The 12,790-nt window shown below is 52.1% G+C and overlaps 1 protein-coding gene and 1 long non-coding RNA gene across 2 annotated transcripts in view; one reads left to right on the plus strand and one right to left on the minus strand.

Annotated features, from left to right (window-relative positions):
• The first annotated feature begins 1,178 nt into the window (after positions 1-1,178).
• On the plus strand, positions 1,179-4,746 carry LOC139083264 (uncharacterized). The gene is made up of 2 exons (XR_011539843.1): positions 1,179-3,109; positions 4,270-4,746. It is a non-coding gene; the product is annotated as an uncharacterized lncRNA (long non-coding RNA).
• A 3,105-nt stretch (positions 4,747-7,851) lies between these two features.
• Positions 7,852-12,790, minus strand: part of FAM174B (family with sequence similarity 174 member B) — a 35,014-nt gene continuing 30,075 nt past the window's right edge. The window contains exons 3-4 of the mRNA XM_070618581.1: positions 9,617-9,707; positions 7,852-8,492 (exon numbers count right to left, since the gene is read on the minus strand). Coding sequence (XP_070474682.1) covers positions 9,704-9,707 — 4 coding nt within the window. The 3' untranslated portion in view covers positions 7,852-8,492; positions 9,617-9,703. The remainder of the gene's footprint in view (positions 8,493-9,616; positions 9,708-12,790) is intronic.

The raw sequence follows: 12,790 nt of genomic DNA on the forward strand, positions 1-12,790 counted from the left end.
TGCTGAGAAGGGAAGGAAACTCTGTCGTGCTTTTTGAAATCTCAGGACCATCTTCCTGGCAACCACCACCCTAGAAACCCCGTTCCTCCAGACAGAGTGGCTTTCCTGAGCATGGGGAGGAAACTCACCCACCCAAGTCCCCGCTCTCCTCCAGGGCACGAGTGATATCCTCATCCTGGCCTTCTGGCCTCCAGTATCTGGGATGGTCTGTGGAATAGGCATGTGAGACTGCCCAGCCGGGACATCCATGTCTGCTTGCTGTGATTTTAATACGGTGGGGGGGGGGGGGAGCATCACGGTATCTGAGGGCTGTTGCAGAAGCGGGGATGGGTCAGGGGTGATCGCGGGGCTGTGGCCTAAACCTCCAGGGCCAGAGTTCAGTCAGCCAAGGTGGGCTGATGAAGCAGGGTGTAGGAAAAAAGCAACCTAGAACCTTGCTCTTCACGATGCAGTTCCCTGGACCAGTGGTGCTCCTCTCCTGGGAGCTTGTTGGAAATGCAGAGTCTTAGGCCACAGGTCTAACGAATCTCATCTAGGCTCCCGCAGTGAGTTCTCATGCATCTTCCACACACTGTGTGGCCTTGGCCTGAGGGGTCCCCGACTGGGCCTCCTGTGAGGCCGGCTGAGCTAGCTGTTGTCATTCCAGGGCCCGGCTGCTACCTCCTCCCTCTGGGGCCCCTAGCACCCCTCACAGAATGCCCAGACCTGGCACCTCCTGCCCCAGAGTGAGACACATGTGGCGGAACCCAAGCAGCAGAAGCCACAGTGATGAGTTGGGGCCACCTCTCTCCACTGTGCTTCCTGGTCCCCCCTGGTGAAATTCAAGGCTTTCAGACTCCTGGGTCCTTGGTCACTGAACTCACTGCTTTGGGGAAACACCTTACAGAGAACTCCTTTGCTGGCACCACATTATGAATCTGGGGTTTTTCTATGGGTGGGTCCAAATCCATTCTCTGCCCCGAATGCAGTGGCCACATCCTTCCCAGTGTGGATGTGGGTGAGGTGTGCCCATCTAGACTCATCCAGCCACATCCTCCCCTGAGCGGGGTAGGAAAGCCATGAGGCACAGGTGTAGAAGGAAGAACTGGAGGAAGAGGAAGCCAGCAGCCTGCAGCTGAGTCTTGCTTAGAGTTCGGGGTAGAGATGTCCAACTTCAAAAGGAATTACTCTCCTGTGGAGGAAACAGTTGGAATTCCCAGAAACTCTGTGAGCCAGAGTTCCCTCAAGTATAGAATAAGGATGCTGGACTCCGTGATCCCCAAATGCCCATCCAGCCAGAATACCCACATTATAAGTCCCTGCTGTCAATCCTCAGGTACAGACTTGTGTTGGACCTTTCCAGGCCTTAGGACCTAGTCCTAAAGATAAGTAGAGATAAGATGCAAAAGCTTTAAACATAAGACTCTGATATAGAACTTACTATACAACAGAGATGGTGTTTCAATTCAGTGGTGTGGGGACAGGTGGATAGACATCTGAGAACAAACAAAATTGAATCCCAGCCTCACAGGACAGCTGCTTAGGGACAGGGCTCAAAGAGACCCGTGGTTCTGAACCCTTTCCACACATCAGGACCTCCGGGGGCTCTTAGCGCCACGATGCCTGCGGGGGTTGGGTGAAAGCTAGTGGGGCTTTGATGGGTCTGTCATAGGCGAGGAGCTTCATTTCACTTTGCCCACTCAGCCCTCCCTGCACAGGCTCCCCATGGGCTGTGGGATCCACTCAGTGACACGTGGACAATCACTGTGCTGCTCCACCCCGGGAGGGAGAGCTGAGGGTCAGAACGGCACCCAGCCTGGTCGCGATGGTTGCGCCTGGCAGCAAGCAGAAGCTCCCCGGTGGCGCACAGATAATGATGGATCATGGTGAGCTGAGCTCTGCGCTCAGGCAGCCTTCATCCCGCTCCAGGTTGCAAGCTGAAATATTGAAAGGGGTGCAAAGGGGAGGGAGGAGGAGGAGGAGGAAAGGAAATTAATGGTTATCAGAGCTCTTCTTGGGGGCCAGTTCAGACCCCAGGGGCCTCACCCCTGTACTTTGCCATGGGGCCTCTTGCGTCCATAGCTTTTGCCAATATAGGTCAGACACAGGGTCACACAGTGGTGCAATCCTACAAAATACAATTCTAAAGCTGCCTTTAAAAATTGTTTTAAATATTATGGATACGAGGAAATGCTTACAATATTAACTGAAAAAATCAGGTTATATGATGCAATTTTGTAGAGAAAAACATGGAAAGGCACCCACACAGAAGTCCAGAGATCACTTGCCCTCCAAGCAGAGCTGGCCCCTCCCTTGTCAGGGCTTCTGAGGCCCTCACATCCCAGTACAGCCCCTCATCCTCTGATGTCCCTGGAGGTCACGTGTCTGGTCCTCCGCCAGACTCAGCTTCTTGAGCCTTCCAATTAACACAGCACTGGCACAGGTGGGCATTTGATAAGTGTTTGCAAATGAGAAGTGGATAAATGATGGAAAGAAGGAAGGAAGGAGGGAAGAAAGGAAGGAAGGGGTGAGTTCAGAGGGAAATACACCAAAATGTTAAGGGTTATTATCATCTGGATAATTTATTTTATCTTTATAATTATCTGTCTTCCAAAATTACATGAATGAATCACTTTTATAATAAATCCACTTCTTATCAAAATTCTGCTATTTAAATCAATCTGAACTGTTTTCTCATAACTTCAAGTCCTGTTTTTAACTAGAAAATCCAGAAGACACTGAACTAGATCGTGTCCACCACAGCAGCCACATCTTTAGAGCCAGTACTGGGACAATCTAACAGGTTCCCAAATGCTCATAAAAGAAATGGAACCGAATACTTGGAATCACGGTGCTTCACAAATCTGAGCAAGACCCCCACATGTAAGGAACAGGCACCCCACATCTAAGGAAGAAGGCAGCATTGCAGGGTGTGTGGGATCTGTTTCACCCAAAGCTGGCCCCTCTGAAATGCCCTCATAAGGATGGAAAGAGGGAAATGTGGAAGGAGACAGACACCCTATCCAGGTCCGATATTCCTTCCAGCCCAACCTTGCTTCCCCGAGGCTGAACTCATTCTGCTTCTAAGATATGACTCTTGTCTTCCCCGACGAGGAGCTGGATATTCCAGGTAAAGGGAGGCCCTTCAGCAGCCTCCTCTCCCCACCGCATCCTCCCTTCTCCCTTCTGCCCAGGAGCAACATCCGTGGCCCCACTCCCAAGCACCAGCCATCAGAAACACCTGCCCCGGGCAAAGAGCACCGCCTCAGGGGCCCCTACAGGCCCCCAGCACTCTGCGCCTCTGGAACCCCACAGAACTTTGTAGCTCTGGCAGGGCCTCAAGGCCTGCATGGGACCTGGCCCCCTGAGCTGGGAGCGAGCTCCAGCACTGCGTGGCGATGCAGCACTGTGCATAGCACCCAGGGCATCAGACCTGGGCAAGTCCATTACCAAAGCCTCGGTTTCGTCGCTTGTGAAGCAGAAGTGATAACAGAAGCTACTTTAGCATTAATGCATGTTAACACCTGAGTGCTGTGCGCCTGGGGGTAGTGTAAGCACTGTAAAGACGTCACGCATCCAGTCCACAATGCTCGATGAGGTGGGTGCTGTTACCACCCCCCTTTTACAGGAGAGCAGAGGGGTTCACAGAGGCGAAGAGCTGTGCCCGAGGTCCCACAGGTGGTAAATGTTAGAACCAGGATTCACTCTGGCTTCAGAGCCCGAGCTCCTAACACGGCACCTGGAACCTGTTAACAGCACAGTAAATAGTAGCCGATGCTGTACTGTCGCAGACGCCTTAATAAAGCAGAGGGTGGCCACGGTGGGGCTCTGTGTGCAATCCTCCTCTCCCTCCCACTCTAACTGCCTTAAAAGACGGAGGCGTGCCTGTCCCCTTCACCTCTGTCACTCAACAGGCCCCGGCATCGTGACTTGTGGCTCCCTGAGCACCTGCTGGATGCACGGTGCAATGACATCCCATTTAATAAGCACATACTGGGTGCACGTTATCTCATCTGATCCTCCCACGCACACTCCCCCCATCTGCGGGCAGCTGAGAATGTCACTGTCTCAGCCAAAGGGACCCAGGCAGGAGGTGGCCAAGGTGGGTGTCTCCAGGCCACCTCGCCACCTCCCCACAAGCAAGGGGTGAACAGTGGACAAAGGGAGACTGATTCTCAAGGCCGTGTAACGTGCCCCTGGGGTGGCTTTCAAGTGAAAAGGAGATGAGTCCATTTCATTAGTTGCTTTATGTGGTGCTTATCCAACTCTGTTCCTCACTTTCTATTCCAGAACGTTTCCAGTAATTATTTTCCATGGATAGTGATTCCAAGTCAAGAGAGAAAAGAACACCAAGGCTCACCAAGGCCTTGAGAGAATCGGGAGGGAGAGCGAGAGCATCAGAAAACCGGGGCTGAGGCCAAGGCCAGTTCAAACAACAATGGTCTTAAAGTCTTATAATGTGAGAAACGGAATCACTGCAAAGAAAAACAAAGCGATCTCAGCACAGTGGCAATCTCCAAGCACGGCTGTCGACTTCATCTTTGATAAGAAAAAAGAGGAGACGTGGAAAATTCCCCCGGAACCCGACCCCAGTTGGGCAAGGGGTCCATTCTAACCTCACAGGCACCCAGAGCAGGCTCCTCATTGCGTGTGTGCGCTTGCTTCTCTGCCCACCCTTGGTTCTAATGTACGCCACTGCTGATGTGATCAGAACTAAAACTGAGACCAAATACACTACTTTCCTCAAATAAAAAAAATAAAAGTAAAGCCAGAGTCAGGACCCAGCCGACCTGCTCCCGAAGTTTGCTGGGCCAGGATCAGGATTTCATTGAAGGCCCCTTCTCTTGCCTTCCTCATCTGGTCCACATTACAAGGGGCCTCGAACACCTGTGGACACCACAGCCTGCACACGCCCATCCTAGTCACACCTGGTGCAGGTAGACGAGTGGCCCTAGGGAGGATGCCCTGGAAGCCAGCTCCAGGATATGTGGGCAGAGAATTCTAGGGTGAGATCTGGAAAGGGAAGGGCATGGGCCCCAGGGGACACGTCCCCTTTATCCCACCAATTCTTTTCCCCATCAGGAGGCCACAGCCAGAGTGGGGCCCTCTAGAGCGTGGGGTGCCAGTTGGGACATTTGACCTTCAGTGTCCTTGACCCAGAGCTCAGACCTCTTATACCATCCCACTAGTGAGCTGCTGGGGTCTCAGAAGAGAACCGCCCCCCCCTCCCTTCAGGGGAAATTGCTAGAGTGGGCAGGAGGCCTGTGGTCCAAGACCAGCCCCTTATAACCAGGTGACCCTACACAGCCACAGAACCTTCCTGGTCCTGTTCCTCCAAGTACAAAATAAAGACCATCGCCAGCCTCAGCACACTACTGGCTGGACTCAGAGAGTGTTGAAGTGCTGGGCCAATGTGAGATTTGTTTTCTTACGGGGAGCCAGGGAGGGAAGCGGGGTTCTTGGTGGGAACAGCCCTGGGCCTGGGTTCCAGGGACGACGCCTACCTGAAGGACTCCCCAAAGGACTGAATAAGGAAGTGGATACAAAAGTGCCTGGCACGCAGGAGGGGCTCGAACATCACTCTCGGTGGAGGTGGTGGCCGTGACCATTTCCTGAGTGACCCTGTGCCGGTCACAGGCAACATGCACTTTGCTAGATTATTCCTTTTAATGATCATGGTAATTACAGAAGTAAGCTTGCCCATAATCCAGATGAGAAAAGTGAGGACAAGCTCACTTAGCTGGTGAGTCGGGGGCCAGGAATCGCACACGGGTTTGGACACAAGAGCTCACTCTGTTCCCGTCCACGTCAACTTGGCTAATCAAAAACCCATCCCAGGAGACAGAGCTTGCTGATAAACCAGCCAACGAACCCTGGAGGAGGCCCACCAGGAATTACCAGTGCATTCAGAGGCGCTTTACAAGGAGAGTCACATTCAGACTCTCGTGGACCAGAGAACTCAGGTAGCAATGCAGAGCATGGCTCACGAGCACCCAGAACATTCGTGTCCATTTGGTTCCCAACAAAAATGCAAAATACACTTGTTTTCACAAGCTGTGTGCCATTCACACTGAGTCCACATCAAGCGTTCTTGAATCCACTGATAAGTAAAAACCACAAGAATGTTTCAAGACGCTGGCACTGCCAGGCCCAAGGTGAGCAGCCTGCGGGTCTTGTTGTGGCAGACCCTTTTTCTGCACTGCTGGGCTGCAGTAGACACCTCCAGGCCCCCAGAGCTCGCTGGCTCCTCAGGCTCAAAGGATGAAAGCATTTAATTGCGTCAGACAAGACCTAACCCCAATAGCCTCAGAAAACCCAGGAAGATGTGAGTGGTGAGAAATGTAAGCAATATGGGGACCTGCAGATTCATGGCTGCCCTGGAAGAGGTGTTGTGGGGAGGGGGGGGGGGTCACTGAGAAAGCCTCCATGAGGGGAGGCAGCACCGAATGGGCACAGAGCCCTTCACTGCCTTTCTCTCCCATGCCCAGTGATCATCCTCTGCTGATGCTACCCACCCCTCCTCACCTTCTCCCCTCCTTTCCCCTTCCCCGCCCCTCCTTCCCCCCTTCTCTTCCCCTCCCCTCCCTTCCTCCCTCCTTCCCTCCCGTCCTCCCCTCTCCTTCCTGTCTCCCCCTTCTCCTCCTCTCCTCTCTTCCTCCTCTCCCTCCCCTCTCCCCTTCCCTTCCTTCTCCAGGAAACGACAACACCCACGTCTCAATCTCTTGACCAGCTTTGGTTGCTGAGATCTCACAGGCAAGTATGGGGCACTGCTGCGCTCCAGCCCCCAGATCCTGCCCTTCAAGGTCATCTCACCCTAATTGCATTAAAACAGTATCCAAACACAGGAATCCCACGGAGGGGGGCAGAGAAGGGACACAAACACAAGACTTCATCACTGGCCTTTGGGGATAACGTGCCAATGTCCTTATAAAACGTCCTTTTGCAATGACACCCCAATCTCTCCCCCATCCCCACAGTGTGAGAGTAGACATATAATTAACTTCCATGATTGAAAATACAGGCAGTAGAGAGAAGGGCTTTGATATTATGAATTCTTTAATAACAGGCTTTCTGCGGGTCCCACATGGCCCACTGGGGAGACAGGTTTTCTTTGTGTAGAAGGGGGCACAGCAGGAATTGAGCCCCGACTGAATCCTCAAAAATAAATGGCAAGTTGCATATCGGCCAACCCTTGGGGGACCCCTGCCGACTCCAGAACATGCCTTGTCTCCCACTCAGGCCGGTCCCTCCCTGGGTGTCTGAAGGAACCTGCCTGATAGGACTTTGGGGGGGTGACTTGGAGAAAGAGCTCCCCAGACACCCAGCTGCTACTGCGGTTGTAGAGAAGGCAAGAACCGGAGCAGCCCTCTCGGGAGAGGGAGGCAGAACACCCGCCAGCTTCTCCAAACTTCCGAGGGCACCGTGTTAGAACGGAAGCACACAAGCTTTTCTTTCTGGCGTTTCCTCACTCACACATTAACCCAGCCTGGACTTACTACGCTCGCCTTCCAGAAAGCTTAAGCCAAGCCAGGCAGAAGGCAGTAAGAAGCCAGCAGTTTTTGACTCAATTGGTTATCTATTCTTTGGAGAGATCCCAAGATGCCCCCAAAACAATGAGGCCTCACTATTTCCCAACCAAAGAGGCCGCTGCCAGGAAATGACCAGATGCACCTACAAATGTATGTGGGAAAATACTGCATCCCCTTTCCCCGGGCACCCTTTCATTCCTAAGATTTTTCTAAACCAGCAGCCCAGGGACCTCTCCCTGGCCCACCTCTGCCCTCCTCAGAGACTCGTGCCCCCACCCCCAATCACAAAAAGGCACCTCGCTGGCCGCCTTCTCAGAAAACATCCAAACTGGTGCACACATGGTTCACGCTGAAAGGGTTTTTATTTAAGAGCCTGCAGGGCTGAAGCTCCAGAATTTGGAAGGTCATTCTGGGCAGCTGCTTCTGCCAGGCCCAGTGGTGAGCCCCTGGCAGCCGCTGCCCTGGAGTCTGGCGTTTATGCATAAGGCAGAAAATTCCAGCTTTTCCGTAGATGGTTCAGCTGCAGTCGTCAGTTCCAGTTGGAGGGTTCAGAGGGCGCCCAGCTGCTCGGTGGCCAGTCGCGTTTAGTCACCGCTGGGGCCCATGAGTACACTGTGGAGGGGAGAGATAAGGCAGGCCCACCCTTCCAACAAATAGGGCAGAGAAATGGAGAAGGAAAGTCAACAAAACCAGTGCAATCAAGGGAGCCAAGGGCAACGTGTGCGTCCATACCGCGCTCTTCTCAGAGTGGCCTTCCCAAGCGGCCGTCTCCTTCCGGCACAGGCCAGCGTGCCTTCCTAACAGGCCAGGGCTGCAGAACCCCGTGCCCAGGGGCCTGGGGAGCCAGAGGACCCTGCAGCACCGGCAGCCCCTTCTCAGAAAACTGAAGAATCTGAAACCAGGGGGAGTCGGGAAAGGCTGGAGTTTTCATCCAAAGCAACAGAGCAGACAGTAAACAGGCAAGTACACAAACCCTGCAGAATGCTAGAAAACAAAAGAGTAGATTAAAAAAAAACACCTTTCCAGAGAGAACAGAGTCCCAGGACCCCAAAGGCACTGCTAGCAGACTTTAGCAGAAGCATCCTAGTTGCAGCAAATAACCTCAACCCCAGGGAAAGAGAGAAACGGGAGACCTCGATCAGCCTGAGAAGTCAGCCCAAGGCCCTGCCCCCAGGAGCCAGCAGATGTCCTGGCACAGGAGCTCTGGGATCAGCCACCCCCCGGGACCCCCCCACACTGACCCCTGCGGGAGGGGCCCCCTGCAGTAACCTGCTGGTCCAGGTGGGTTTCTAGTCCAGTCTGGCCCAGACCAACATCAAATATAGTCCCTGACTGTACTCTTCCAGTCAACCAAACCGCCATCTGCTTAAATCACCACAGTGATTGTTTCAAATTACATTTCTAAGACCATCAACATAGAACCGTGACAGGGCAGAGAAACACACAAGGCTGTTACTAACCAAAGGCTGCCTCGTGCTGCCTTTTCCCTTCAGAGAAGAAGGAATTATTTCAAATGTATATGCACACACTCATCTATGCACACACACATGCACACACACGCACACAGGTGTAGGTTTTTCCCTGATATTCAGAATTCTTTGTGAACTAGCCATGCCTGATTTTGCTGAACCCTTAAAAAAAAAAAAGAAAAGAAAGAGAAGGAGCCACAGACAGGTGTGTACTTCTGCCAGGGCTGCACAGCTCTGAGCACTGTGACTTTGAGCTTCCACACGGTCATCACCAACCCAAGGCCGGAACTTGCCCAAGCCCCAAAGACCACCCAAGGGTCAGACATCTAGAACGTCATAGATCCAGGAGAAATCCTAAATATACAGCTGAATATCCTTCAGGCTTTGTTTAGGTTCTTGGTAACTTCTGATCTCTTTTACTTTTGTCAATAGTTGCTTTAAAATTATTTTTAAAATCAACGTTTCTACCCTTTGCCCCTGAGCAGGGCAAAGCCCTCTTCAGGAGGGAGAAAGGGTGACATTCTAAAGGGGCATCCAGAGCATGGCAGAGGTGACTCCTGCGGTGGCATGCTGAGCGGACGTTCGACACACACAACTGTGCCAGAGTGTCATAAATAATGTGTGTTTTGGTTTCAACACCTCAGATGAGACAGCTTCAGATCCTTCACATCCCAGACTTCAGGTGACCAACCTTCCACAGGATGCCGACACACTGGAAAACAGGTTTTACCTAAAAGAAAAGGAAGATCAAGTCAGTGTCCTCCAGCAGAGCCCCAAACCCATTCTGGCCCCTCCCTAACAGCCTCCATCATTCAGGCCACGCTGTTGCCAGCATGGCAGCTGACATCCCTCTCCATGCTTCTCACGCAATGCCTCCTACTCTCTCAACCCTCATCTCTACTCCTGCTACACAAGCCGTCTTTTCAGTCCTTGAAAACGCCATACTCCTCAACCACAGGACCTTTGAATGTGCTGTCTGGAAGGCACACTCCACTCCTCCAGGTAACTCCTTCCCTTCCCTCAGCTCCCAGCTCAGGATCCTTTCCTAGCTTCCCACACAGATGCCTTGTACACAACCCCTTTTCTCCTTGTATCCCTCCTTCTCAGCACAGTGTTTACTCCAGGGCTCAGCAAACTCTTCCTGTACAATTCCAGAGAGTAAATACTCTTGACTTTGCGGGACCTACAGTTTCTCTGGCAACTACTCAACCCTGCCACTGGAAATGCTTGGTGTGTCTATGTTCCAATAAAACTTTATTTGTGGATACTGAGATTTGAAGTGCATATAGTTCTTACACGTCATGAAATATTCTTCTTTTGATTCTTTTTCAACCATCAAAAATGTAAAAATCATTCTTGGTCCGTGAGCCATACAAACACAGGCAGTGGGCTAGACTCGCCCTACGGGCCATAGTTTACTGACCCCTGACTTACGTAACCTGGCATATGGTTTCTGACCCCAGGTTGCATCATTATCTGATTCCTGTCTGTCTCTTGCTCAGACTGGCAGCTCCTTGCAGGCAAGACCCTCATCTGAGCTTGCACATCTTTAAACCCCAGCACCAAGCACAGTGTCAGACAATGTAGGGGGTGCAAGAAATATTTGTGCAATGAATGAAAGAAAGTTTAAAAATTGTATCTATTCAAGGGGCCGGCCCTGTGGCTGAGTGGTTAAGTTCACGTGCTCCGCTTCGGCGGCCCAGGGTTTTGCCGGTTCGGATCCTGGGCGCAGACATGGCACTGCTCATCAGGCCATGCTGAGGCAGCGTTCCACATGCCACAACTAGAAGGACCCACAACTAAAGATACACAACTATGTACCAGGGGGATATGGGGAGAAAAAGTAAAAAAGAAAGAAAAGAAGTTTGGCAACAGTTGTTAGCTCAGGTGCCAATCTTCAAAAAAAAAATTTTTTAAATCTATTCGAGACGTCATCCAAGGGAGTTTGAAAAGAAGGGAAAATCTGAGAGGTCGCCATGGGCATTCTATAATCACATGCGTAAAAATAGGATTGAACAGAATTTATAAAATAATGAACTTGTTTTCCTAATGTTACAGGATCCCAAATACAATATAAATATCAGGTAGTTATTTACTACAATATATGGACATCATTTTTTTAGGAAATACACACTTAAGTATTTGCAGGAAAGCGACATGATATATGTAACTTACCCTCAAATGGTTCGGAAAAAGAATCTGTGTGCACACATACACAGCCATCATAAGCCAAATGAGGCAAAATGCTAAAATGGGAAAATCTGGGAAAAGGATACAGGGTGTTCCCTATACTATTTTTGTTTTTGCAACTTTTTCTCTTTCCAAATAAAAGCTTTTTTAAAGGAAAAAAATACATATGGGTAACCTCATATTGGCCACCAGCATCCCCTACTCAACAGACTAGAGGAAGAAAAATACAAATGCCCACAGGCACATCCAAGCTGTGCAGGCTGGCTTTCTTAGAGCACCCACCTGCCTCCAACTCTGGGTTGGGGAGTGGGGGGCAAACCCCCACTGACTGACATCCATGGAGACCTGCACTCTACAAATGCAGCCTGGGGACCTCGAATGTGAAGACTCTTGCCAGCCCTGACTCAGCCTTCCACTGCCTCCCGCTGCAAGTTCAATGCTGAGGATAAGGAGCAGGCACTGGGGACAGAGCGGCGAAGGTTTCAAAGAAGAAACCAAGATCAGACCACAGAGAAGGGACCCTCCTCCCGATAGCTCCACCAGAGCAGACGTGCACACAAGCAAAAGCAGCGACAGCGGGCCCGCTGAGCCTGGAAAGAGCAGACCCTCAGAATTCACAGGGATGTAAACTTCATATGCCTCCAATGCTGAAAATTCATTCCCGGGCATCCCAATATTGCTGTGCTGGGGACATGGCATCTTGTGGACACCCCAAGAGCACAGCCCAGGGGCCCTCTGCAGGTGGGTTCTTCCAAACCCACCCATCCCCTGCCTGCACCCCCTCCCTCGTCTGCAGCTGTTCACACCCCTGTGCTTACAGGAACAAACGCCCACGAGTAAACACACACGGAGGGTGGGGGGAAACGGAGCAGAAGGAGGGGCCCCCCCAGCGACCATCAAGCACATCACAATCCTCAGGCCCCTTCCACAGCAGAAATAAACCTCCAGGGCTGCTACCAGAGTAGAGAAAACAACAGATCTTTCGTGCCCCTCCATGGGGAGCAGTGATTCTGGGCACGGGCGAGCGCCCACGGAAGCCACCTACTCAGCCTCTCTAGGAGGTGAGCCCATCTCAAGTGGGAGCAGTGGAGCTGGCAGGCCCTTCAGACTCTCTGGTGCGACTGTGACTCAGGAAGCTCCAGGGACAATGGAGAGGCTGGCTGTAAAGTCCCTGGTCTCCTCTTTTCATCTTCTGTCTCCCTGAGGCCATGCAGCTGCGGTTCTCCTGGAGAAGGGCCTGCGGGCAGAGACTCACAGTGGCAGCGCACCTGTTCACCCCTGCGCTCGCTTGAACTTGCACGTGTTGCACATGCTGCTTCTTCTGGAATGTCCTCGCTCCCCCCTGCACGTTAATCCGCTTTGGGCTCGCTTCCTGGTTCTTCCAAACCCACCCTAAGCTTCACCTCCTCTGGGGAGAGCTTCCTGCCCCGGAGAGGTGCCCCTCCTGGCTGCCCACAGCACCTGTGCATTCCTCCCTGCGGTGGCCAGGTGTCTCCTACTCTCAGCGCCAGCTGGCGGAGGGCAGGGCCAGGCTCACCCATCCTGCGCTCACAGGGAGCAGAATTAGCAGGCTCATGAGCTAGACTCACGAAGGGGTGACGAGCAGAGATTTCAAGCGGACTT

The sequence above is a fragment of the Equus przewalskii genome, chromosome 1 (assembly GCF_037783145.1).
Source record: "Equus przewalskii isolate Varuska chromosome 1, EquPr2, whole genome shotgun sequence".
In the NCBI taxonomy this organism is placed as follows: Eukaryota; Metazoa; Chordata; class Mammalia; order Perissodactyla; family Equidae; genus Equus; species Equus przewalskii.